General features: G+C 43.3%; 1 protein-coding gene across 3 annotated transcripts in view; it reads left to right on the forward strand.

Moving 5' to 3' along the window:
• KLHL29 (kelch like family member 29) overlaps positions 1-27,374 on the forward strand; it is a 1,215,123-nt gene that overhangs the window by 1,075,157 nt on the left and 112,592 nt on the right. For all 3 annotated transcript variants that reach the window (XM_029595999.1, XM_029596000.1, XM_029596001.1), the window contains one exon: positions 9,165-9,363. In XM_029595999.1, coding sequence (XP_029451859.1) covers positions 9,165-9,363 — 199 coding nt within the window. The remainder of the gene's footprint in view (positions 1-9,164; positions 9,364-27,374) is intronic.

Below are 27,374 nucleotides of genomic sequence, written 5' to 3' on the forward strand. Positions count from 1 at the left end.
TTGTTTAATCAATACCTCCCTCTATACATTGCCCTGGCCTGATCACCAACTTATAAAAGCAGAAATAACACCAACACTAAGCAAACAAAATTCAAACAATCAAACTTTCACCTACAGAAAGAAGATAAATCCGGACATACTTGAAGAATCATTGAAAAATAAGCTAGTTGAGTTTAGTCAAACTAATGCCACCTCCATTTTCAACTCCTGGGATAGAATCCGCAATGATATTGCTGATAACCTAAGCCCAATTCAGACAAAAATGCTACAGAATTAATGGAATACCTCAAAATATAAGAAACCTTGGTACAACGAAGCTAAAATAAACTAAACAGACACTGAAAAAAATCAGAGAAACAATGGTGGAAACGCCCGTCAATTGAAACCTTGGAAAAATACAAACTCCTTCTATCCAAATACTGTGAATAAATCAATAAAACAAAAAAAGGCTACTATGCAAAACAGATTCATGGATTAATATTCAATTCCAAATTACTCTTCGAAACAATATAAAACCTAATCCAGGAACCATCTTCCTCCAGCATGATAACTCACAACTTCTCAGAGAAGGACTGCAAAGAATATGCTACCTCCTTGCTAGACAAAATAAATAGACTAAAAAATCAATTCCCCTCTAACTCACTAACAAACAAACATGAAGAAAATCCTGGAAGTCCTACATGGAACACTTTCGACATAGCAACCAAACCAGAAATAAATAATTTCCAAAATTAAACCTGCTATCCACCCACTAGACCCAATTCCAGCAAGTTCTCTGAAAACTATATATAACATAATCACTCCAACAATCACAACCATAATCAACCACTCTCTCTCAGAAGGGCTGCTCCCATGCAAAGTGAAATAAGCTGCAATCAAACCAATCCTAAAAACTAAAAATGGAAGAATAGATGACTGGGACAACTACAGACCAATATCCAACTTACCATTTATCGCAAAAGTTCTGGAAAAAGCTGTGTTACTGCAATTGGAAAACCACCTAGAAGATAATGACATTCTATACCCGAACCAATTTGGATTCAGAAAAGATTGCACAACAGAATCTCTACTCTTATCTCTGACTGACCCTGTGCTAAAAGGGTTTAACAATGATGATTCCTACATCTAGGTATTATTAGATTTAACAGCAGCATTCAACATGGTTGACCACACTCTGCTATGCCATCAGATAAAAAAAAAAATTGGAAAAGATAGATGTGTACTCAAATGGTTCTCCTCCTTCCTGGCTGATAGGACTTTCCAAGTAAAACTGGGCAACAACAATTGTGACACATTCCCAATCGATACAGATATCCCTCAAGGCTCTGCACTCTCGGTGACACTCAACATGAATATGCTTCCTCTATGTAAATTACTAGCAGATCTAGAAATCAACTTTTTCCTATATGCTGATGACATACAATTCTACATTCCTATCAACAAATCAATTGAAAATACAGCAGCAAAACTATCAACATACATGAAAGCAATACAGCAAAAACTTTCCCAGCTAAAACTAACACTAAACAAAAATAAATCTGAAATTGTTTGGCTAAAGAGAAACCAATCTGTAAATAAACCACCATCCCTAGACCTGGGTAACTTCCTCATCACACCCTCTGAACAAGTATGAGACCTAGGAATACCAATCAATGAGAACATAAAAATGAAAAAGCATATAAACAAATTAATTAAAACAGGATACACCAAGCTACAAATCTTACATCAGTTAAAGCCTCTCTTAACATTCCAGGACTTCCGAACTGTTCTGCAAAACACTAATATTCTCAAACTTAGATTACTGCAACTCACTATTGCTAAGCCTACCCTCAGTACAATTAAAACCATTACAGCTACTGCAAAATGCCTCTGCAAGACGACTGTTAGGGAAAAGAAGATTTGACCACATCACCCCTTCGTTAATAGATCTATACTGGCTACCTATACAAGCAAGAATACACTATAAAATGTGAATACTCATCTTCAACATAATCAGTGATAGTAAATCCTGCTTATTAGGCATAACTCTCTAACAATACACACCACAATGAACATTTAGATCACAAAACAAAGGACTATTATCTGTACCTTCACCACAGAACACTCATCTAGTGCAAATAAGAGATCGAATGTTCTCTATAGCGGGCTCCAAGTTATGGAACTCTCTACCTGAGGAGTTGTGCCTCACTATAGAAAGAAAGAGCTTCAAACGCAATCTGAAAACATGGCTCTTCAAAAAAGCATATGATCTATTATAAAATTTACAACTGTAGTAAATTACATAGACATGGACTGATGAATGATTGACAGTTATTAAGAAACTTAGGGGTGGATTTATCAAAATGCGGTAAGTACCGCATGCGATAGCAAAAGGGGCATGTTTTATACTAATATAGCATTTATTGCAATTTGCACTAATTACCTGTGCGAAGAGCTAAGTTAGTGCAAATTGCGATACCATTTTCAGATTCTGTGATAAGTGCCAGACCTGTTGTATTTCCTTCATTCAACCACCAGGGGACCATTGTTAATGGTCCTAGATGAGATGAGAGAGAGAGAGAGAGACTGGCCATAATATCATGGCCCATAGGTAGGTATTTGTGTCCCTATGGTAGGCCCACCTAGTAACTCGAGGTGGGGTTTAGGTAAGAGTGTAGGGGGGGTTAGGGGCCACTTTGACATTCTATGTGACACCTACGAACAGAACAGTGGTCTCTTGTGAAGATTTGCTGGCCTTCGGAGTGAGGAAACTCACTCCAAGATGAGATTTGGGCAAGGTTCTCTCAACCTAGCTTGATGTTAGCTAGGTTGAGAGAACCTTGCCCAAATCTCATCTTGGAGTGAGTTTCCTCACTCCGAAGGCCAGCAAATCTTCACAAGAGACCACTGTTCTGTTCGTAGGTGTCACGTAGAATGTCAAAGTGGCCCCTAACCCCCCCTACACTCTTACCTAAACCCCACCTCGAGTTACTAGGTGGGCCTACCATAGGGATACAAATACCTACCTATGGGCCATGATATTATGGCCAGTCTCTCTCTCTCTCTCTCTCTCTCTCTCTCTCTCTCTCTCTCTCTCTCTGAATGTTGCTTTTGTAAACTGTTGTGATCTTATTTTGGAACAACGGTATATAAAATGCTTAAATAAAAAATGTACACAGATGGGAGTGTAACCTTGGGGTAATAGTGTGATGAGGTCCACCGGCGGCTGCATGGCTTACCTTCCTGTAGATGATATCCACCGGCCTATGCCCCCCCCCCCCCAATGACCCTGCGCCCAGGGGCATTGGCCCTCACCTGCTCCCCCTCAATATGCCACTGCAGTGGCCCTGTGGCCTTTCCTATTGCTGTTGGCCCACCGCCCCATGCAAATGCACGGTAAGCACACCTGGTTGCGCTGGGCCTAGCTAAAGCCAGAAGAATGTTGAGTTGCATAGAGAGAGGAATAACCAGTAAGAAAATGAGGTGATAGTCCCCTTGTACAGGTCCTTGGTGAGCCCTCACCTGGAGTATAGTGTTCAGTTCTGGAGCCCATATCTCAAAAGGGATAGAGACAGGATAGAGGCAGTCCAGAGAAGGGTGACCAAAATGGTATGGGGTCTATATAAGAAGACTTATGAGGAGAGCCTGAAGGCTCTAAATATGTATACCTTGGAAGAGAGGAAATGCCAGGGAGATGTGATACAAACCTTCAGATACCCGAAAAGTTTTAATGATGCACAATCTTCAAACCTGGAAAGCAAACAGTAGAACTAGGGTTCATGAAATGAATCTCCAGGGGGACAACTCAGAGCCAACATCAGGAAATATTTATTTACAGAGAGTGTGATGGATGCCTGGAATGCCCTTCCAGAAGAGCTGGTGAGGTTAAAAACAGTCAACTAATTCAAAAAGCATGGGATAAACACTGTGAATCCTTAAAGGCTAGAGGTGGAAATGAAGAAGGGGTAGCCTACATGGAGCAGCAGCTACTACCCTTAATAGAAGGCATGGGGATTACTACCTTTAACCAACTTTTTGACGCAATTGCAACATCACCCTCTGCTTTGAGGGTCAGCGGGAAAAGCACAATGTCAGAGCCAGCGGGATCAGCACAGTGGCAGGGCCAGGGCTGGCAGGATCTCCGCAGCGGCGGCAAGGCTGGCGGGATTTCCCAGGATCCTCCAGTGGAAGTAAAGGTGAGGCCCAGGATTAGGAAAGGGAGGGAAGGAGGGCAATGGGGGGTGAAATATAGGAGTTAGAGAGGGGATAAAGGGATTGGGAGAGGAGAGGAGAAGTCAGCGGGGTCAGTTATTGGGGAGGAGGTGAATTAGAGAAGGGGGAGAGTGCAAGGGGGAAATTGTTACACCCCTCCCCTACACACATCCCTTCACCCACATATTCCCACAAACACAAACTCCATCCTCTATTACATGCCCCGTGCTCATATCCATCCACCCAAACACAATCCCCACTTACACCCCATCACCATCTCCACACCCCACACAGGAGGAGAAGCAAAGGGGTAGAAAATGGAGAGTGTGAGAGGAAGAGTGCATGTACACAAACCCAGCCCCACCATGCCCACTACCACCCACACATCTCCCTAAACCCTCCCTACACACACCGCCTCTACCCTCCCTAGACTCCCTATATTTCCTACCTCACCACTACTCCCTACTACCATCCCTATACCACCATTCCTCCTTCATATGTTATCCACCCACACGTCACCACCAGTCCCCAGCCCCCTCCCATGAATGAAGAGGGGATCTGGAGAGTGTGAGGGAGGACAGGGAAGTGGAGAGTACAAGGGGGAAAGAGTGCTTTTGTGTGTAAACACACACCGCACCCACTGCCACCCACACACAGCTGCACACACAGCCTAAACATCTGAATCCATCACTACCCACACACTACTCCTTACCTACACCACCACTACTTCACAGATACACCTACACCATCACATATATCTCCATCCTCCATACCCCCAACACACACCCTATCCCCTCTACACCACTATCTACACACATACACATGTGACCCCAACACAGTTATGCCTACATCACCACCACCTATACCCAAAAACAATCCATCCCAGCATACTATTTCCTGCCATCACACACATACACACACACGCCTGAACCACCCTCTCCCACGCTCTATACCACCACCTATTCTACTTCCACCCCAGACACATGCGCCCACATACAATAATCCCAACACATGTACACGCCACCTACATTACCCCAACATAAACACCTACACATACACATCACCTACACCAGAGATGGGCAAACCTTTTTTTAAGGAGGGCCATATTACTGGCGCTTATTGGAGCCGAGCGCCGACATCCCCCTTAGACCTCTGTGAGCAGGGGGGATGGGGGTTACACTGGCAATTACACTCCACAGTCAGAGGACTTAAAGCAGCAACTGTACCAATAAAAAGAATAATTCAACACAATTAACAAATAGAATAACATCAAATAGTTAAAAACTCATATAAAAATGTTCCAAACACCCATAAAATATTTCAGAGCAGACACATCAAATAATACCTAATAATTAAAACTAGTAAGGATTTTAAAAAATTCCCTGCTTTCCATACCTGAGAACTTTTGATTTCCAAATGCCCCGAGATTGTCATGGTTTAGCAGGCAGAGAGGAAAGGGGGGAGACGGTTTGTTGCATCCACATGTGCTCTCTTTCTCTTACCCACACGCACACACTCATGCTCTTCCTCACTCATAAACAAAACACAGTGTTCTCTCATCCTCCAATATATACATGTTCTCACTCACCCATACACACAATGTTCTCTCACCCACACACATTTCTCTCTCATCCACCTATATACACCCAAACATGCACTCACTCTCTCTGACTCCCTCACATATACACAAGGATGCATTCACTCTGGCTCCCTCACACACACACAAACATGCACTCACTCTCACTAGCTCCCTGACACACACACTCATTCTCACTGGCTGCCTTATAACAACACCCCAGGCAAGTTCCCATTATTTCTCACACCCACAGACCCCCAGGAAAGCACCCATTCATTCTCTCACACTCCATCGAAGGAAGGAAGAGACACTGCCCTGTCAGGGGTATCTTAGGAGTTACCTAAGCATCATAGTGGATAATACATTGAAATTGTCGGCTCAGTGTGCTGTGGCGATCAAAAAAGCAAACCTACAGACCGATACAGTTAGCCTGCTCTTGGACGCGCGTTTTCCCTTACCCCTTATTCAGTAAGGGGAGGAAAATGCGCGTCCAACCCGCGGCACCTAATAGTGCCCTCAACATGCAAATGCATGTTGATGGCCCTATTAGGTATGTGCGCGGGATACAGAAAGTAAAATGTGCAGCCAAGCCGCACATTTTACTTTCAGAAATTAGCGCTGACCCAAAGGTAGGCGCTAATTTCTTCCGGCACCGAGACTTAATATCATGGCAATATTAAGTCGGAGGTCCCGAAGAGTAAAAAAAAGTTAAAAAAAAATTTTAATTCAGCCCGCGGCTGTCAGGCCGAAAACCAGACGCTCAATTTTGTCAGCATCCGGTTTCCAAGCCTATGGCTGTCAGTGGGTTAGAGAACTGACGCCAGCAAAATTGAGCGTCGGCTGTCAAACCCGCTGACAGCCGCCGCTCCGGGCTAAAAGGAGGCGCTATGGACGCGCTAGTGTCCCTAGTGCCTCCTTTTGCCTGATTCTACTGCACCACCTAATTTAAATACTGAACCGTGCGCACCCCTGAGTGGCCAGTGCACGTGCCGGGAGAGCAGGCGTTCGTCCGCTCTCCCGCGTTTTTACTGAATCGGCCTGAATGTTAGGAATTAATAAGAAGGGAATGGCAAATAAAACAATGGATGTCATAATGCCTCTATCGCTCCATGGTGAGCCCGCATTTTGAATACTGTGTGCATTTCTGGTCGCCGCATCTCAAAGATATAGTTGCACTGGGGAAAGTGCAGAGAAGGGCGACCAAAATGATAAGTGGTATGGAATGGCTGCCCTATGAGGTAAGGCTAAGGAAGTTAGGGCTGTTCAGTTTGGAGGAGAGACAACTGAGGGGAGGTCTACAAAATCATGAAAGGACTTGAAAAAGTTAATGTAAATCGGTTATTTACTCTTTCAGATAATAGAAGGACTTGGGGGCACTCCATGAAGTTAGCAATTAGCTCATTTAAAACAAATCAAAGAAAATTCTTTTCCACTCAGCGCATAGTTAAGCTCTGGAATTCATTACCAAAGGATGTGGTTACAGTGGTTAGTGTAACTGGGTTTAAAAAAGGTTTGGATAAGTTCCTAGAGGAAAAATCCATAAACTACTATTCATTAACAAGCAACAGTAGCTTGAGTTTTATTTAATAGAAAAATAGAAACATAGAAATGACGGCAGAAGAAGACCAATAGGCCCATCCAGACTGCCCAGCAAGCTTTCACACTTATTTTCTCATAGTTATCTGTTACTCCGACCGCTGAGTTCAGGGCCCTTATTGATAGCTTTGTACTGGTACACATATTATAAAATCTGATGGGTGCGGCCCACGAATTGCGCGCGCAAGAGAGGTGATTTTAGCAAATTACACACGGCAACGCAATCGGGCCTTCCCCATTTCTTTCCCAGTCTGCTCCAATTAAGGAGTGGACTGAGAGGGAACTTTCCTATTCCTAACCCTACCCTTCTTACCTCTTCCCCTCTCCTCCCTGACCCCTAACCTAATCCTACCTATCCCTAATTTTTTTATTTTAATACTTACTGCTCCCCGGGAGCAGAAGTAATCTCTGAGCGCTGGCCAGCTTCCCTGGGACAGCGGCTAATGGTGCTGTCCTGGCCTGACCCTCCCCACCCAGACCATGTCTCCCAGCCCACCCATTTTGCATGGCCTGGCCCTTTGGCGTGTAATGGGAATTACACGTGTGGCCGGGCCCATTCTGAAATGCATGCGGTGCGCACAAGGCCCAGCCATGCACATAACCCCATTTTTTACACACGTGCCCCTTTTAAAATTGGGCTGTAATGCTTTACATGGCATTGCGGCACCTCAATTAGCTAGAGAGATATATCTACAAGAACATTCTGGAAGTGTAATCTTATTCAAGAAATGTGCATTCACAATTTCTTCAGCAGGGATGAGGTAAAAGATCTCCTTCATGCCAGTTCATTTGGAGGCAGTGTGCAGCTTCAGTCTCTCAAAAATTAAAGGATGAAGAGTGTCCTGAGATAACTATCCCACATTTAAACATTATAAAAAAAAAAAAAAAGAGGACAAAACTGTAGGCATGTTATAGTCATTAACTTGTTAAGGGTACTGCTTCTGCCATCAGACTTAGCTTTTCCATGCAATAAACATCTAGTTCCACTTGCCATCCAGAATATTAAGGTAAGGTCTCCATGTCATAAGGGACAGGCTGCGCCAGTCTGACCTTTACCCAGAGCATCTGTGGATCAGTAAATCTTGTAATGGATTAGAGAAACTGAAAAGGAGTCTAGAGATGCAGTGGAATAAAACCTGTCTATCTCTTACAACCTGGAAATAAGCATGCTTGTATTTTTTAAAACTACATAAAGAAAGAAGGATGTACAAGCTGGTTTGGGTTAAGTCTGAACTCCATTCAAAGTGAAAGGGATTTGGACAATAAGTTTTAAACCAGGCAGGCCACAAATTGGTTAGGATAAAATCCAGACCATCCATGGCTCACTTTCACTCACCACATTCCCCGGATGTTTTGTCCCAGTTTCGTGGAGAATGTTTGCAGATTCTAGAAAATTTGTACAGTGTTAGATTTCTTAGAATCTGTGACTGTTCACATAAATCTAAACCAAGTACATCTGAATTCTTCAAGAAACAGATTTGAACCAGATCAAAGCTGGCCAATAATCCAAGTAAGCTCGAGTCAAAAATATTTACAGGTCTGAAAATGGATTTGAGTCCTATCAGAAGAGATTTTGCCTGTCCTGAAAAATGCTGATTGAATTCTTGTGTGCATAGTACCTGCCAGCAAGAAATCTGAGCTGCTGCAGTCATGTACAGCCTGTCCCCAGGCATTCAGAGCTTCATCTTCAGATCTTAATATACAGTGGTACAATAAGTTCCCTGGCCTTCCGACAAGGAGATTTTGAGAGAGAGCAGTCAAGATATATTACAGTAAGGATATTGTGTTGTTTTCTTTTCAGCATGCTGCAGAGCTGCTGGCGGTGGTCCGCCTCCCCTTCATCCATCCCAGTTATCTACTAAATGTTGTTGACAACGAGGAGTTGATAAAGTCTTCAGAAGCCTGCCGGGATCTGGTCAATGAAGCGAAACGCTATCACATGCTTCCACATGCCCGACAGGAGATGCAGACACCAAGAACCCGGCCAAGACTCTCAGCAGGTGAGGCAATAGAATCAGGCTCCGTAGGGCATCTCTGTTCCGACATATCCTGACCCAGCTAATAGTGAGAAAAATTGTTGTAGTCCTTAATGAGTTCCGAATAGACTGTTTGTTGCATTCATTATGCATAACTAAATCATGAGAGAAGAAAAAACTTTCCTGCTGTATATCATCACCTGCCAAATGACCACTGTATCACAACGGTATGGTTTCACAAGGTGCGTCATTGATTCCAAATCAAAAACAAAACTTTCCAAGAATGGAATAGGTGTTTTTCCCTGACTCAGGCAAAACATTAGACGGGCCATAAGAGCAAGGACCTGTGACATGCAGAAACCTGTTTCCATCACTCAGGCTGTAACCCCGAGCAAACTGCTGAACTTATCTTGGCCTAAACAGAATTCTGTTGAGCAGTTCACCTGTGGTTACGTTAGCCTTATGACGGGTGCTTCTGAAAAGCTCCCACAATTCATTTTAATACAGTGATATAGAAGTTAAGAAATTAGAGAATGGACTGTGACATTTCAAATTAATTCACATATCTGTTGAGTTCAAACTTTTAGTTGGGATAATTTTACCTTACATTAGGGTCAATGTAATAAAACCACACTAAAATCAGAGTTAGATTTTAGTGTGAGTTTTATTTTATGAGCGCACTAAAATAAGTAGTCCCCACGAATACAGTAAGCTAATGACATACTAATGGACCACATGTAAAATTAATATGCTAAACAGTTTTTTTCACTCCAAGGCCACTTTGCATGTCATTTTCTGAAAACCCTCACTAAAAAAAAAAAGCTCCCTGATCTGGATTTTCTATCTCCCTCCTACTTTGGCCTGATGTCAGGCTGAGTGCTGCCAGCTGGCCGGAATCCTCCCTCCCCTCTCAAACAGGCTGATCTTGCCCCCTCCCTCTCACCTTAAACAAATACATTGGCCGGAGGTGAACTACACCCTCCTGATTCCCCTACTACCCAGCAGAGCCCTCCAAGTTCTGTCCCCTTCCCCACAAGAACCCCAGCTGGCGAAGATCCTACATCTTCCAGCTGGGCTGCTCTCTCAACTGACAGCCGATTGGTGCCTCCAGTGTCACATGTCAGAGAAAGGGCTAATCCCCTTTCAGAATTCTGAAAAGTCAGCCTTCTGAAAATGGATTGGTCCTTTCACTGACAAATGACAATGAGATTAAAAGTTCCTCCTCTAAGTCAAGCACATTTGAGTGCTACAAGCGCTTGAGCCTTTTTCGATTACAGGACCTTCCTTGTGGAATGCATTCCCTGAAGATGTGAAGTTAGAAATGGATTATCTGATATTCAGCAAAAATTGAAATCTCTTTTATAGTGGTACTTTTTGGGATTTATGAATAAAGAGGGTTTAGTCTTATTTTACTTCTGTAAAATATTTTTTGTTTTTAATCTTAAGAGTGATGCTGCTGTGTCTTATTTCTGCTTACTTATTATGAATATTATATTGTCACCTGCAGGGAGCACGGATTTCGGACCTGTGGGTTATAAATATTTTTAAATAGGCAATGCAGGCCTTTTCCTAAGGCCCCATATTCTGTAAGCATCAAAAAACTGGGACTCCCGCTGTTGCTTTTTTGATTTCCAGGGACAAAATCTCCTATCACTGGTCCTCTGCCTATGGGCGCCATAGTCTTAAATCTGGCCCCGCTTGACGTAGGATCCTAAATTAGATGCTTAGTGTTGAAAATTGATCTAAGCAGCTCTTTTTCCCACATCCAACTCCAGTCCTGCAACCACCCACTTTTTAGGAGCCTAGTGAAATGAGGAGTCTAAATGTATACACTTTAAGTACGCAGACCTAGTACATTTTTAAAAGGCCCAATTTGGCCCCCTAAAACCCTTGGAAAACTGACCTCTATTTTTATGCTTTGCAGTTTGAAACACCACTCACATTGCTTAGTTTAGGGCTTATTGACCTTTCCATTTGTGTATCTGTAAACCTGCTGGGTTACTAATGAGTGGGATTTTTGTAACTTTCAATACTTAATGAAGTCCATGGAAGTGGATTATGGGCTTGATTCATCAAGGTATTTTCCCATTGACACAGAATAGAAGAAAAGCCATGGTGAATCAGATTTTTAAGAGGGTGATGCCAAAATTACAAGTGGGGATGGTTAAATTCTTGTGGGTGGGTAAGCGTGCTCGGATTAAATATCAAACTTTGACGTATCCTAAGACACAGGGAGGGATGGGACTGCCAGATTTTCATATATACAATGTTGCCTGTCAGATGCGATTTATTAGAGAATGGCTTATTGATAATTATACTTATTGTGAGGAGGGGCTACTAACTGGCATGACTCAACCTTGGTCTCCCCTCTACTTAGTGCAAGCGCCGGCGGCCAAGTTACAACAGCTGGCTGTCCCCAAATGCTTGTTGCAACCTTGTAGATGGGCTTGGAGATGGATACGCAGTCTTTATCATCTGTCTAGTTCTTTCTCATTGTTAACCCCGTTAGTGGGTAATTGTGATTTTCAGCTGGGTGTGGGTGCCAATGGGGTTTTTCAGATGTGGGCCCGTCTGGGTCTCATGTATGCTTTTCATTACTTTGAGGAAGATACCCCTCAAGTGTTACGATATGAGACTATGGTTAAAAATTATCAGTTACGACCTAAGTTTTTTTTCGCTTATCTTCAAGTGCGACATTATTTGCAAACCTTTCATTGGCAGCCGGCGGAGTTCTTGAAGGAAAGCGCTTTTGCTAATACCTTGTTTCAAGTTGCATATTCTCATAATTCTATAAAAGGCTGGAGTGGATTGATAAAAAGCTTACTGCCCGCCACGCACCTCGATCTTCTGGCCACCTATTGGGAGCCATGGTGTGTAATGGATATAGTGGTCACCTCTCTCAACTTCTGCTTTACCTTCTCTACACAAGCGCCTGAAAGATGGAGGTCTGCGTGACTTACACTTTAGGATTATCCACCATACCATTTGTGACGATGTGCGGCGTTTTCAAATGAGCCGCCTTTCCTCTCCACTATGCATTAATTGCCTCCAGGAGGAAGGTACAATGTTACATCGGTTGATATTTTGCTCCTCCCTACAAGTTTTTTGGGATCAGGTTATGGACTGTATTGCTAAATGTATTCAGCTACCTCTTAAACTGTCAGCAGCGCTCCTCCTGGCTGGACCACAGGCGCTGCCTACAAAATGCACTGGGGCCCAGGATCGTTTCAGCAGGATTGCACTTTTGTTAGCCTGTTGAGTGATACTGACTGACTGGACTGATCCCCTACTAAAGCCATCCATTACGGCCTGGCATCCATGTATGATGGACATGATGCTCCTGGAGAGGATGGACTTTACTATTTCACCTAAGAATACCAATAAGAAATACGCTGACTGTTGGGCGCAATATTATTCTCTTCTTTCGCCCGTTTTTCAAGGTCATTTGCTCACAGCAGGTTATCGTACATGTTGGTACTCTATTGCTTCTTCTAGCTCTACAATTTAAGTTGCTTATATTGTTTATCTTCATCCATGCCTGCTTTTTGGTTATGAGCCTTGGGGGAGGGGAGCGGTTATGATTGGGGGTGGTGTGAATGGTGTTTGAATGGGTATTGAGTGATGTGGCTGGAGCGTTTGGGGGTCTGTGAGTCTGATTTGCTTGGGATTCTTAGTAACATAAAGGGATGGGGGATGTTGCATAAATAAATAATGAAGTGAAGACTTGCACAACCTTTCTATTAAACTGGTTACCGTATTGATAGTGTTGTTTAGCGCTATGTTTTCTGTAACTGAGATATTGTATATCTTCACAATAAAAAACGATTTTGCAAAAAAAAAAAAAAAAGAAGGTGATGCCATGGATATCTGTGGAGTTGAGTGATGTTCGTAGGAGGATGTTCCTTTAATGATGGTTACTCTTGCATTGAGGGTCAGTTAAGAGATAGGAATAGTTTTTTCCTTAAAGATTTTTCTTCATCATAGTGAAAGAGAAAAGATAAAATAAGAACTTACCCTGAAAGCCTCCAGCTTCCCTTGAGGATTCAATTAAGCTGTTTGTTTTTTGATGTTCCGTCATTTCTGCCTTAGATATTTCCATTGCTGGTGACCTTGGACTGGTTTCCTGGCCAAGTATGCATGCTACATTGAGTGCCAATGCTATCAAGCACTTCTCCTTGGTCCATGCAATGTGATATCTATTTTAGGGATGTGAATCGTTTTAGGACGATTAAAATTATCGTCCGATAATTTTAATATCGTCTTAAACCGTTATGGAACACAATACAATACAGATTCTAACGATTTATCGTTATAAATCGTTAGAATCGTGAGCCGGCACACTAAAACCCCCTAAAACCCACCCCCGACCCTTTAAATTAAATCCCCCACCCTCCCGAACCCCCCCCAAATAACTTAAATAACCTGCGGGTCTAGCGGCGGTCCGGAACGGCAGCGGTCCGGAACGGGCTCCTGCTCCTGCATCTTGTCGTCTTCGGCCGGCGCCATTTTCCAAAATGGCGCCGAAAAATGGCGGCGGCCATAGACGAAAAAGATTGGACGGCAGGAGGTCCTTCCGGACCCCCGCTGGACTTTTGGCAAGTCTCGTGGGGGTCAGGAGGCCCCCCACAAGCTGGCCAAAAGTTCCTGGAGGTCCAGCGGGGGTCAGGGAGCGATTTCCCGCCGCGAATCGTTTTCGTACGGAAAATGGCGCCGGCCGAAGACGACAAGATGCAGGAGCAGGAGCCCGTTCCGGACCGCTGCCGTTCCGGACCGCCGCTGGACCCGCAGGTTATTTAAGTTATTTGGGGGTGGGGGATTTAATTTAAAGGGTCGGGGGTGGGTTTTAGGGGGTTTTATGTGCCGGTTTTTTCGATTTTTCGATTTTTTAAACGATTTTTTTCACGATTTTTCACGATATTTTACCCCCCCAAACGGCAACAATACGATTCCCTCCCCCTCCCAGCCGAAATCGATCGTTAAGACGATCGAGGACACGATTCACATCCCTAATCTATTTAGCTTTCAGCACCCTGATTGTCCCAGAAATAACATCAGCTGGGGCATCTTGCAAAGGGGTGAGCTTGCTCAGAGTAGTGTAGTGTGGAGCACAGCCTTTGGATGAACTGTAGGGCTAGATGGGGTAACTCTAGTGAATCTAGGGATATCTACTGAGAGTTTTCTGCCAGTTTTTGGCCCTAGTGCTTTAGTTGGGTATTACAGTGTTTTGCCCCTTCAAAAAACTTAAACATGAAAGAATAACTTACTATCAGCAACTTTTCAAAAGCCCTTTACCCACGTTAAGTGCACTTAACACGTATAAAACCTATTGATGATTCAATGGCATATAGTGTAGCAGTTTTCAAATGCCCACTTGTATGGGTAAAGTACATTTACACATGTAAAACACAGTTTTAAACGCATAAATTCTTTGGAAAATCAGGCCCATAGTGAACTGGGAAGTGTCTGCAAGATGTGGTCACTCTGCAAAATATACTGCTGTTACCGCATTGGAAATGCCTATAACAAATTCTGTTAAAGAGTTGACAGTGTTTTTCCTGGAAATCTACAGTTTTACTTGGGGAGATGCTGAAGAACTTTTTCCTTGAAGTTTTAAATATTGCATCTGAAATGATATTTCCTCCCACCACTAGAGTTTATTATCTACCAGGGAATAAACATGAATGGACAAGGAGAGCTATTTATGGACCATCTTTACTGTGCACAATTCCTTGAAAGAATCTTCAAGGTCCACTCTCCTTATCTCCTTGGTTCTCAAGCCAGACCGTGCTTGCACCCCAAGACTTTTTTTCATCATGGAAATAAACTGTTTTTGGGCCACAGTATTTGGATGTTTTCTAATGTCTGCAAGGCAGCTTGGAATAGGAGGAAGCAACTTCTTTCAGTGTGTCAAAAGGTTTCAGATCTTGATGCAGAATATTTCTTACATCATCTATGTAAATGCCTGATTAAATTGTCTGGTATTAGATGTATTGTCTGCGATCACACACAAGACTTTTCTTAAGAGAATCTCCCAAGTGGATAGTATTTAGGCCTTTGGATTGCAGGTTTGGTTCTACTGGAAGTAATAACTAGAATGCAAATGCATTAATGTAATGCTTTGGTTTGATGTCTTCTTTTCCTTTGCTTTTTGATTAAGTATCAGGTTCTCAGCCTGTGTATATTGAAACCCAGTCTATTTCAGGTTTTAAACTTAATTTTATTCAAACATGGGGATCACAACTCAAGCATGCAGACTCACATCACCACGAGATTTCAACAACTCAAATGCAAACTCTCTTTGCGCCTGGGTTATGACACAAGTTCAATAGCAGTTCTAGTTATCTATGTCTTAGTCTTAAGTAAGTTACATTTGTGGCAGTTCTCACAAGCTTGTCATGTGTTGGAGCCTTACAGTATTGACTGAGCTGCATCTGTATCTGAGTGATGTGTTTTGGATCTGTCAAGAAGGGATTTTCAGCCTTGAAGAGACTGCAAGCCATCGTAGCCCAGATGAAGGAATATAAAAATATATCAAAACCCCTTTGTGCTCTCCTGTGAATGACAAATGCTCTTCAAGAACCAGCATCCAGCACTCACAATATTTAGTCTGCCCAGAGAACCTCACTACATAGCCAACTCAGGAGGAAGCCAAAACAATGCTGGGAGACCATTTAAAGCAGAAAAGGCACAATTTGGCTACCTCTGTTTATGTATACAGGGTGGGGTTGACCAGGAGCTGGAAGCAGGAGTCAGAAAGAGAGGAGTGCATCTGGCAGCTCTACAATTGAATTCTTCTCTTGAAGAGCTAATTATCAAGAGGGAGATACAAAAGTCTGCGCTCTGAAGAAAGAGAGAAAGACAGCTGTTCTTGCTTCATAGCTGAGCTACATGTAAAATCCCAACAGGGAACAGAGGAGCCAGGAGCTGAGAGACTTCCTTTCCAGAGATATCCAGGCCTAGGAGCACATGGCTGGATAACCCTCCTAAGAGACTGAGTTAAGTAATCTAAACTTTGCACAGACAGTATCTTAGCAAAGGAGGGAGAAGATTTATTTCCTTGCCTTTTGTCACAAATTCAGTATCTTATCTTAATTGTTTCAGCCTTTCAGCCAAAGTCAAGTATAATCCCTTGCTGGCAGGTACCTGGAAAAAATTACTGGTGGACTGTGGTCTTTTTGTAAGAGACTGAAACTAGGCCCGCTTTCTGTTTAGTACCAAGTAAACCATTTGGGGAAGCTCCCCAAATGAGCACCTCAGTGCTCATCTATTTGGCTTGTCATCTAGCCAGCGCCACCATCAAGAGGGACTTCTTCATTTTCTTGATTGTTATTTTTTTTCCATACAATTTTGTGTTTGGAACAGGTTGCACCCTTTACAAATTGGTGATATTGGGGTGGATCTGTTCCTTTCACCCTTTCTGAGTACTCAAGGGTAAACACAATTTTTGAAAGTTGTGTACTTCACTGCTTCCCCCCCCCCCTCCCAATCTTTCTCTATTAACGTTCCTTTTTTTTTTTTTTTACTATCCATATGTGTATGTTCATTGCCCTGGCTAACAGGTTATTTTTTCATTGCTTGATTTAAAATTAGAAAACTGCAAGTTTATATTAGATTTCACCACCTCTTTTCCCATTTAATGTTCTGGTTGGATTTACTGTCTACTTACAAAATACTAGTGAAATAGTTAATTGGTGTGTTGATTTTATCTGGTCTGTGGTTCCACAAGTGAGAGGTTGTTTGGGAAGGACACAGAATTGTGGTTTTGGGGTGATTGGGACCTTGTCTCATCCTCCACTCAAGCTACTAACCTGAAGACAAATCATATTAGTAAATATAATTTCCCATGAGGTACTCCCAACTGCAAGCATAGGAGTAATTCATAGTCCAGACCAAGGGGGGGGGGGGGGATGACCATAGATTAATGAGCAGTTTCTTGCAACTAGGTACAGTTCCAAATCATCATATCCAGGGAGTTACAAATTAATCCAAGTATCCAATACTTCACAACGAGCATCACAGGTCTAACAGCACAGCTAAGTAGCCTTTGAGTTGCTAGAAACATCCTGTCCTCAGCAACCTGTTTTCTAGTCCCAGTGACTCAATTTGGCTCCAGTAGAGCCAGCACAAGGTTTCTTCTTTCCTGTTAGTTTACTTTGCTTAATTTTCTCTAGTGGTTCAAAGGGTAAAGCATTGGCCTTCCAGCTGGCGCTGACATTATGCCCCTTTTTTCAGTATTGGATCTACTTCCCATATAGTGGACTAAGAAGGAAGTAAATATTTCCGTAATATTTTCCCTTATATTTCTCTTAATTTATAATTTTCTCTTTTCATGTTATTCTTGAAAATAATAAATGTATAAAGTTCATGAACAGAAAATTTAGAAAAGGAATATAAGGGGACCCAAAATCTACCCCTTAAAAAAAATGATATGCTAGCTCAAACCAAATGTCCATTAAGCCCAGCCTCCTGTCGCCAATATTGGCCAATCCAAGTCACAAGAACCTAACATGATCTAAAAGAATGGATCCAATCCTTCTTGCTCATAAGCAGAGATAAGTAGTAACTATCCTAAGTTTACATGGCTAATAATGGTTTATGGACTTCCTCTAGGGCAGCTATGCTGCTTTCACTACCTCGTCTGGAAACAAATTTGACAGATTCATTGTGTGCTGAGTGAAAAAATACTTTATCCTATTTGTCTTGAATGTGCTACTTATTAGCTTCATGGAGTATCCCCTAATCTCTGTTTGAAAGTGTAAATAACTATTCCCCATTTACCTGTTCCACCCCACTCAAGATTTTGTAGATTTCTGTGGTGACCCTAGTTCCTAAACCCTTTTTTGAGCTAAGAGTAGGAGTTAGGTAGTGGAGGGGAGGGGAGGGGAGTGGGTCACCATTTCAGAAAATCATTTCTACCGGGTTTGCTGGAATAGCTAACCCCCTGCTGTTTTTAAAGCTGCTTGCAGCATTGATAGATGTGGCATTTTAAGAATAGTAATCAGGAGAGAAGGAGTTGTCTTTTCTGAGTTGATTTTCTTTCTGCTCTTGGTGTGCCAAACCTCATGGCTTGGAACTTGCACCAGACAGGAAGGGGCAGTTGCCTTGCTGGTACACGGCCTATCCAGTGAAGGTGCACCAGAGTTGCTTAAAGGATTTTTGGACTTGTTTTGAAAGTTTTTTCTGAGAGATCCCCAGTACTTCGTCTGGGTTAGAGAATTCTTCTTCTTTTTCTTGGGAAGATCAGAAGTAGAGGAGATTCCACTGCTCTGTCACTCAAACCGTGGATGGATTGGGAGAGTTCCAGTTTTGCTTTTTTGTGAAGATTTGCCTTGTGTTTGGGTGGAAGATTTTGCTGCCACCTTTCCTGCCCTGACGTGGGAAAAACTGGAAGAGCTGATTGTTCCACGTGGCCTAGACCTTTCATCTGAAAGATCTTGTATGTCATCTGGAGAAAGAGAACTATGAATTGGAACATTTTGTTACATTTGAAGGTCCTCATCATGAGCCTTCATCTTGGGGAGAAGACGTACATGTGGGAGTTTGTGCAAAGATTAAGACCCTGTTTTATGTCTGCTGGCATTTTTGGAAGGGGATCTTCCACCCATAAATAGGATATCCCTGTCCATCTGGGACATATTGCTTTTCCATACGCTGAAGAGTTTTTTCCCTGGCCCATTTACTGAGAGACACCTGTACAGATAGAGAGTTGGAGAACAGTGATGACAAGCTGTTTGTGCCAAGAACTGATATGTAAAGTGCCACTACTTGCTATTGAAGAATTGTTATAGTAAAGTTTTCTTTGGACACCCATTCTGAGTATCAAGAATATTTTGTTGGCACTCACATCACTCCCATGAGAAAGTGAAGAGAAATCTTCCCAGGAAAGAGAAATTGAGAGTCAACCCCTACACCTTGGCCCTAGGAGGAATATTTCTCTCCCTATTGATAAGAACCAGACTTCCTGAGGTTTGGAAACAGAGAGGAGAGAGTTGGCTTCAGGACTCTGTGTGACCCCGGCCTTCTAGGCAGGTCCTGTGAAAGGGGGTTAGGTGCCCTAGGCAAACCTTCTGCCTTGCACCCGCCCCCCCCCCTCCCCCAATAGCGCTGTCCACCACCCCTGGTCGTGTGGCCCAGCCTGGGTGTATGCCGTGAGCCCCACTACTGGCTCAGACAAAGGCTTACTTGGCCAGCTGGCAGCTGGTCTGGGCCTAGCGGAGGAAGGGTGGCAAGGATTCTTACTAACACCAGCAGAAGTGAACACATAACACCCATACTAAAACACTTACACTGGCTCCCCATCAGATCCAGAATCATTTTCAAAGTGCTAACTATAACACACAAGAACATCCATTCACAAACGTCGCTAGATCTAAGCCTTCCACTTCGCCTACACGAGTCTTCAAGACCAATCAGAAACAGATACTTAGGCACCTTACACGTACCTTCAGCCAAGTCCTCACTCAAGAAACGTGCATTCTCGACTGCCAGCCCCCTTCATTGGAATGCCCTCCCCACGGACATTCGCCTCGAAACGTGTACTCGAACATTCAAAAAGAAACTCAAGACCTGGCTCTTTACAAAAGCCTACACTTAAAGGTCTAGATCAGAACCACATCCCAGAACTTGAATCATTCTCGCTTTTATAATCATATCAAACAACTCCTAATTTTATCCTTGGTCTCACAATTCCAAATCATTAAATATTTGAGCATGCTACACCAATACCTCTTAATCCAGATGTAACCTCAGTTTTTGAAGTCTTCACTCCTATAGAAATAACCGCCAGTTCTTATTTACTTAACCCTATTCTGTAGACGTAAACTTTTCATGAAGACTGTAATCTGTAAACACCTGTATTTATTATAAGAATTTATATTTACTATTTATATTTATTATTTAGCCATTAACATTGTTCTGTTACCACTTGGTACTATTTCTCTCCTTTACCTCAAACTCTAAGTTCCTACTAAGTTAGCCATGTTATTTATACCCAATTGTTGGATGTAATTGTATATTTGTTTAATTGTTCAATCTGTTTGATGTAATTTTCTGTTCCTTGTTCTGTGTAAACCGAAGTGGTATGCACAAGTGCATGAACTCCGGTATATAAAAGCCTTTAAATAAATAAAATAAATAAGTGAGGAAGGTCTGTGACCATAGGGCTCAGCTCTGCCCGGTCCTCCTTGGCCTGCATTGTTTCGTGCTAATGCGCTCATCTGAGGCACCACTTGCTTCAGTGTGAGCTTGCATTTCTACCTTCCCAGGCAGCATTTTATTCTGTGCTCTTTGCTTCTGTTTTTCTGTGAGACGTGAGGGTATTTCTGTTCCGGCTCTTGCTGTGTGCCGCAGTTGCCACCCCTCGGACCCTGGCGCCCTAGGCCCCCGCCAGCCCTGCTTCCAGGCCAAGCCATCAGAAGAGGGGTTATACTTCTATTATATCTCCTCTCTGTCATTTTTTCTTCAGGCCGAAGAGCCTTAACCTATTTTAGCTTTTCTTCATAGTGAAGCCATTTCATCCCTTTTATCATTTTGGTCACCTTTCTCTGTATCTTTTCAAGTTCTGTTATATCTTTTTTGATCAGGGCTGACCAGACCTGCAAATGGCACTCAAGATGTGGTCTCACCATGGATTGATACAGAGGAATTATGATATCTTCTGTTTCCATTCCTTTTCTAATAATAACTTTCTATTTGCTTTATTAATTGATACCACACACTGGGCTGAGGATTTCAAAGCAATGTCCACAATGATTCCAAGATTCTTTTCCTGGGGGGGGGGGCGATGCCTAATATGGAACCCAGCATTGTGTACGTCTCTGCCTCGTGAACCTCCCAGTGAATCCCTGTGTCTGTGTCCATGTCACTGCAGGGGCTATACAGGTATGTTTACCAGGCAGATGGTCATTGCTGTAGAAGGCTCCATGTCTGAACAGATTCAAATTAAGCGACTTTCTAAAGGTGATAGCAGGGGGAGGGGTGTGTGTAAGATTTGAACCTGGACCTTCAGATTTCACTAGGGACTTTGTACTGGGGTATAGATTGCTAGGAAGCTTTCATTAGTTCTGGCCACATTGATTACTGCAATTCCTTATACAGCAGCATCCCACATTACAGTCTGAAGTGCCTCTAGCTCCTACAAAGTTCTGCCTCAAGAATTTTGGTAGGTGCAAAAGCAACTGATCATATCAAACCTATTCTACATCATCTTCACGTGGCTCCCAGTAGAAAGTACTATACAATTTAAAGTCCTCTGCTTTGTCTTACAAATGCTTGAATAAACAGGTCCCTGACTACCTCTCTCAACTTCTCTCCCCTTACATGCCTTCAAGGGAACTCCAGTCTGCCAAAATGGCTCTTCTTTCCTCTCCTCCCCTGACCGCTGCCAGATTCTCCTGCATGAGAGTCTTGTGTTTTCAGCTGTTATGCACCAAGTGCCACTAACCCTGCCAGGCTTCCTGAAGTTCAGGAAAAAAGCAAAGGCATGGCTTTTCAGCCAGGCCTTCCCCTAAGATCCACGTCTTCGACCCAACTTCCTGAACCCTCTAGGAAGGACTGTGTTATACACAACTGGGTCTTGAAACTTTACAAATTAGTTTTCCTATAATGGATCCCAATGCTTCAATAATTGCACATTCTGATTTGACTGTAAGCTGTTCTATTGCCTCTGTTCATATATATTTATTACACTCCATCTTGTAACCAACTTTGGGAAAAGATAGAATATCAAATGTTCATTAATTAATAATATGGTTTACATATAATCTAACTACTCTTGGTCCCTGCCTGTCTTGTGAAAAGCCTGTGTAATGGGCCATCCAGACTCATTCCTAGTAAGCCCTGGGTAATTCCTTGTTTCATCTAGTGCTGTATGGCTTAGTGGATAGAGGGACGCACCATTCTGTACAGTTCCTCCTTTTGAGGGTGCTGGAATGGCCATCCCTTTGAGAGGACTTATCAGCAGCTCTCTCCTGAGAGCTCTGGGGACGGCGTGGTTTAGTTTTGGCGTTGGTGAGAGGTGTTTAGGAGCCATTTCCTGTGTTCAATTTTTGGGCCTTCTCTTAGGGCTGGAGCAGGTGAGACAGGTTGGGAATCTGCCCTGCTTCTCCACTCCCTGGTGGGTAAAGGTCTGCATCCCAGGTTGTTTGGGGGCATTTTAAGAACAGATTTTTATTTGTAAGAAGCCTGGTGGGATCCCTGGATTCTGCTTGGGGAGAGGGCATGTGGAACCCCTGCATCTGGGAGCCCCAGGCTAGGAAAGACCTGCCCCTCCACACCCTCTAGGAGGACCGAGGACTGGTGGTGGCCTAGTGCCAGGACCTTCTGGTGTTTTACCTCAGTTTGGGGAGAGAAGTATTTCGTTGAGGAGATCTGGGAGGACGTGTTTGCTGCCCCCCTTCCTGCCCATTGGAAGGAATATCCGCAGCTGTTTGTTCCAGAGGGGATCTTTCCCCCATTAGGGATTTGACTGAGAGATAAATAGAACAAAGAAGATCACCTAATTCTGAGTAAGAATCTTTAAGATCATTGTGGACATTCCTGGGGAGAGAAAGGATGAGACTCTCTGTGAAGACTGTGTTTTAGCATTTATCCCAGATTTGGAAGAGGTTTTCCTGCCCATGCGCTGCCCACTGAGGGACTCCACTTAACCAAGCCCTGGAGGGTGGATTTCTGCTTGGCCCTAGTACTCGAGACCCATGCACAGATAGAGGGAAAGAGACTGTAAACAGAGTATTTCTGTGGTGCTGAGGATTCATTTAACTTGTGCCATGTTTCATCCTGATTGCCCATCAGTAATGACTTTGTTTGCGGACACTAAATCAGTGGCTCCAGCGTTTTATTTGGCACTTACAGCACACACAGTGAAGGTGAAGTATCTCTCTGCCAGTGAGAAAAGAAAGTACTAAGAAGTCACCCAGAGGCACTCCAGGCTCTGAAAGATAAATCTCCCCCCCCCCCCCCCAGCCAACAAAAGATCCAGGCTCTGGAAGGAAGAGACTGAGTGGTTCCAGCCCCGAAGAGACACTAAAATCTTTTTATGTGTGCAGTCCATTCCTGGGGATGGATTACCCCTGCTTTGATTTGTTGTCTGGAAATAGGTTCCCTCTTACAAGGAGGATTATTATTATTATTTTTTTTTTTTTACAGATATATGCTATAATTTACCGATTCGCTATTCTCCCCCCCATGTCTTAAAACTCAAAATCACTTATGTGGCTGTTTTTACGTGAACATTGTTCTTAAAATTGACCCTGTATATGTGCTGTGTAGTGCTTTGGCTGGCTGTGACTGGACTAATGTGCAGAAGAATGGCAAAAGAGAGAACAGGAGCCTTGAAAAAAATGATTCCCCTGCCAGTGCAGAAAGGACTCGAGACGTTATTCTTCCCTAAATGCCAGGGTGGTCATCTCCGGTCCTTAAAAACCACAAATTGGCCTGGTTTTCAGACTATCCACAATGAATATGCATGAGATATATTTTATTTGCTGCTGTCATGTGACCTAGAACACAGTACACCCTTCTGTATGACCCTGTGATCACTACTTCCTTTGATGCAAAAAGCCTATCAAATTTCTACTCATAGCAGCCCAGTACTTAGAGTGAACATCAACTAAATCCATCCCTTAAGATAATCACCTAATCTACTAACCACAGTTACAACAATAAAATATCTGAATGAAAAAATATTTTCGGCAAGAACATTCAAAACCGCTTTCTGCACGCAAGTAAAATTATTAAAGAGCAAACTTCTGTTCAAAATATAAATAAGGAAGAGAGGACCATATCATAAAAGCCAGTGATGACAAATAACCATCATTTTCACAGCAAGAGTTAAAGTTACACAAGAATTGGACCTTTAAAATACAGGCAACTCCTCACCAAATGCAGAATAGAAATGTGCCAACAAAAACTGAATTGGAAACCACCAGCTCGACTGTATTATGGGTCAAAACATTACCTCTGCAGGTTGTAGCTGGGGGACCCCTCTTCCAGGTGAATTAGAAATTGCATGTATATAGCATAAGTTCTTGTATTACCAATCACAATAAATGCATCACATGTTCTGGGCTGCTATCAGTGGGGCTTGCCTGGATGTAGTATCTTTAAAATCCAGTGTTAACAAATCTCCATTTCTTAATGCAGTTCTTACAATGCATTATACTGAACGAGGACAAAGTCCTGCTTAAGAGGCACTGCCTTCAGGAAACCTGAAATGGCTTCTGAAGTTTATTCAATGGCACATTGCAAGCTATTTGTCCCCTCATTATAATATGTAAGTATGTGACATGGGGCCAAAATGCAACAAGTTTCAGGTACTTCTATGGTTGGCTCTTAATTTAACGTGCCATGGTAAAAACTGCAGTTTAAAAAAGAAACGGTGTGACTCTTCTGTCACTTCTACTTGATATCTGCTCATTTTACTGATTTAAAGGAATGAGGTGTTTTTTGGTTTTTGTTTTTTAATGTAATGCTCTGAAGGAGCACACAAAACGCTGGAGGGTCTGAGGCCTGTTTGTGAACCGAGCACCAGCCTCTGTGAAAGTTCAAAAGCAAAAACGGTCGAGCCGATAGCATAGTGGATCTGGCTCAGAGGCTAGAGCTGTAAATGCTGTGCTGGAGAGGGAAAAACACAACCGAAAACCTTTTCCCCTCTCTGTGAACCCCCTCTGACTGATCCCCAGCCCACACCTCACAGAGAAAAAAAAATGTGTCTCACTGGAAAAGGGCATCTTCAAACAAAACTTTTTATTTCACCATCCTGGGTTGATCAGCAGTCAGAGTAAAACTTGCAAAATCACTGATTTTTTTTTTCAGGTACACACAGGTTTCTTGCAGCATTAAAAGCAGCAACAACAAGATACACTTCTTCCGAGAACCCCCTTTAGCATAGCATCAGCTCCTTTCTCTTCTTCCCCTTTAGCACAGGGACTAGCCCTTTGTCAATACTTTTCATAAAAAACAGCCTTCGGTACTCGCAGATCCTTTTACTTCTTCTTCCTGATAAAGGAATGGGCACCGCAACACTTGAAATCCAGGATTCCTCCCAGGCAGCTCAGGAGCCCTGCTCCGGCCGTATATTCTGCATTTCCTGGAGCCAGGGGCCTTGCTGGATACTGGCAGTGGCAGCAAGGAAAGAGAGAGAGAGAGAGAGAGAGAGACTTGAATCAGCTCCAAGGGGAAAAACAAAAGGCACATTCCTGCTCCAAGCACCCCCATATGTTGTACCCGTGCGCAGTCCTCTAGAGCAGTGGTTCTCAACCTTTTTTCGGCCGGGACACACCTGACAGATGGTTCTCACATGTGTGACACACTGAACATGTGACCGTCACGGGGCAAAATGTAAATATACATTCTGCATCCTCAGGAACCCCCTCGACCCCCAAAAATGGGTGCAAAGCAGAACTAGGGCATTACCCATACAACTCGCCATACAAAAAAGATATTCTGGTTCTGATGACATCTCAGTAAAAGCAAAACAAACTCTCTTTACTGGCAGGCACAATACCCCGACCTTATGAAAAGACAATAATTTACTACTACAAATATTTAACCAGGCCTTAAACACTAACACACCTACTATTAGGAAAATGGAGCAAGCCAAGCTGCTACAGATAGAAACCCACTTAGAAACAATTGTAAAACTATACTAATAAATGTTATAAAATAGCTGATGAACAAAATAACATCCAACAATTAAAAACTCATAAAAATGATTACACATTGTCCAAATATCAATAAAATATTTCAAAACAGCAGACACATCCCATAATACCCAATAATTAAAATGGCAGTCAATCAAGAAAAATAAGCTTAAAAAGCTGCCTTTACTTACCCTCTCCAGCAACTCTCCTACTCCTTTTCCTTGCAGGCCAAGGCCAAAGGCACTCACCAGAAGCAGCAGTGGCTGCTGAAGCTCTGTCCTCACAGTCCTCTTCCTTAGGGCCCACAACCAGTCACAACCTGTTTCACACACACCAGTCACCTCCCTGACCAGTCGCTGTCTCTCTCACACAGACACTAGTCACCTCCCTAACTAGTATCTCTTCCTCACACACACACACCAGTCACCTCCCTGACCAGTCGCTGTCTCTCTCACACAGACACCAGTCACCTCCCTAACTAGTATCTCTTCCTCACACACACACACCAGTCACCTCCCTGACCAGTCGCTGTCTCTCTCACACAGACACCAGTCACCTCCCTAACTAGTATCTCTTCCTCACACACACACCAGTCACCTCCCTGACCAGTCTCTGTCTCTCTCACACAGACACTAGTCACCTCCCTAACTAGTATCTCTTCCTCACACACACACACCAGTCACCTCCCTGACCAGTCGCTGTCTCTCTCACACAGACACCAGTCACCTCCCTAACTAGTATCTCTTCCTCACACACACACACCAGTCACCTCCCTGACCAGTCACTGTCTCTCTCACACAGACACTAGTCACCTCCCTAACTAGTATCTCTTCCTCACACACACACCAGTCACCTCCCTGACCAGTCTCTGTCTCTCTCACACAGACCAGTCACCTCCCTGACCAGTCTCTGTCTCTCTTTCACACACACCAATCACTTCACTGACCAATCTCTGTCTCGCTCTCACAGAAACACATCACCTCTGACAGTCTCTCTCTCAATCACATACATGCTCTGTCACTTACATAGAAGCTCTCAATCACACACAAATGCTCTTGCTCCCATTCCACCACACACACACAAAGCTGCCACTCATGCACCCACTGTACCACACAAACATACAAAGCTGCCACTCATGCACCCATTGTACCAAACACACACAAAGCTGCCACTCATGCACCCATTGTACCACACACACAAGCTCTCACTCATGCACCCAGGTACCAGTTTACCACATATACACACAAAGCTGCCACTCATGCACCGATTGTACCACGCACACACACAAGCTCTCATTCATGCACTCAGGTACCATTCTACCACACACACACAAAGCTGCCACTCATGCACCCATTCTACCACACACACACACACAGCTGCCATTCATGCACCCAG

Source organism: Rhinatrema bivittatum, chromosome 3 (assembly GCF_901001135.1).
Source record: "Rhinatrema bivittatum chromosome 3, aRhiBiv1.1, whole genome shotgun sequence".
NCBI lineage: Eukaryota > Metazoa > Chordata > Amphibia > Gymnophiona > Rhinatrematidae > Rhinatrema > Rhinatrema bivittatum.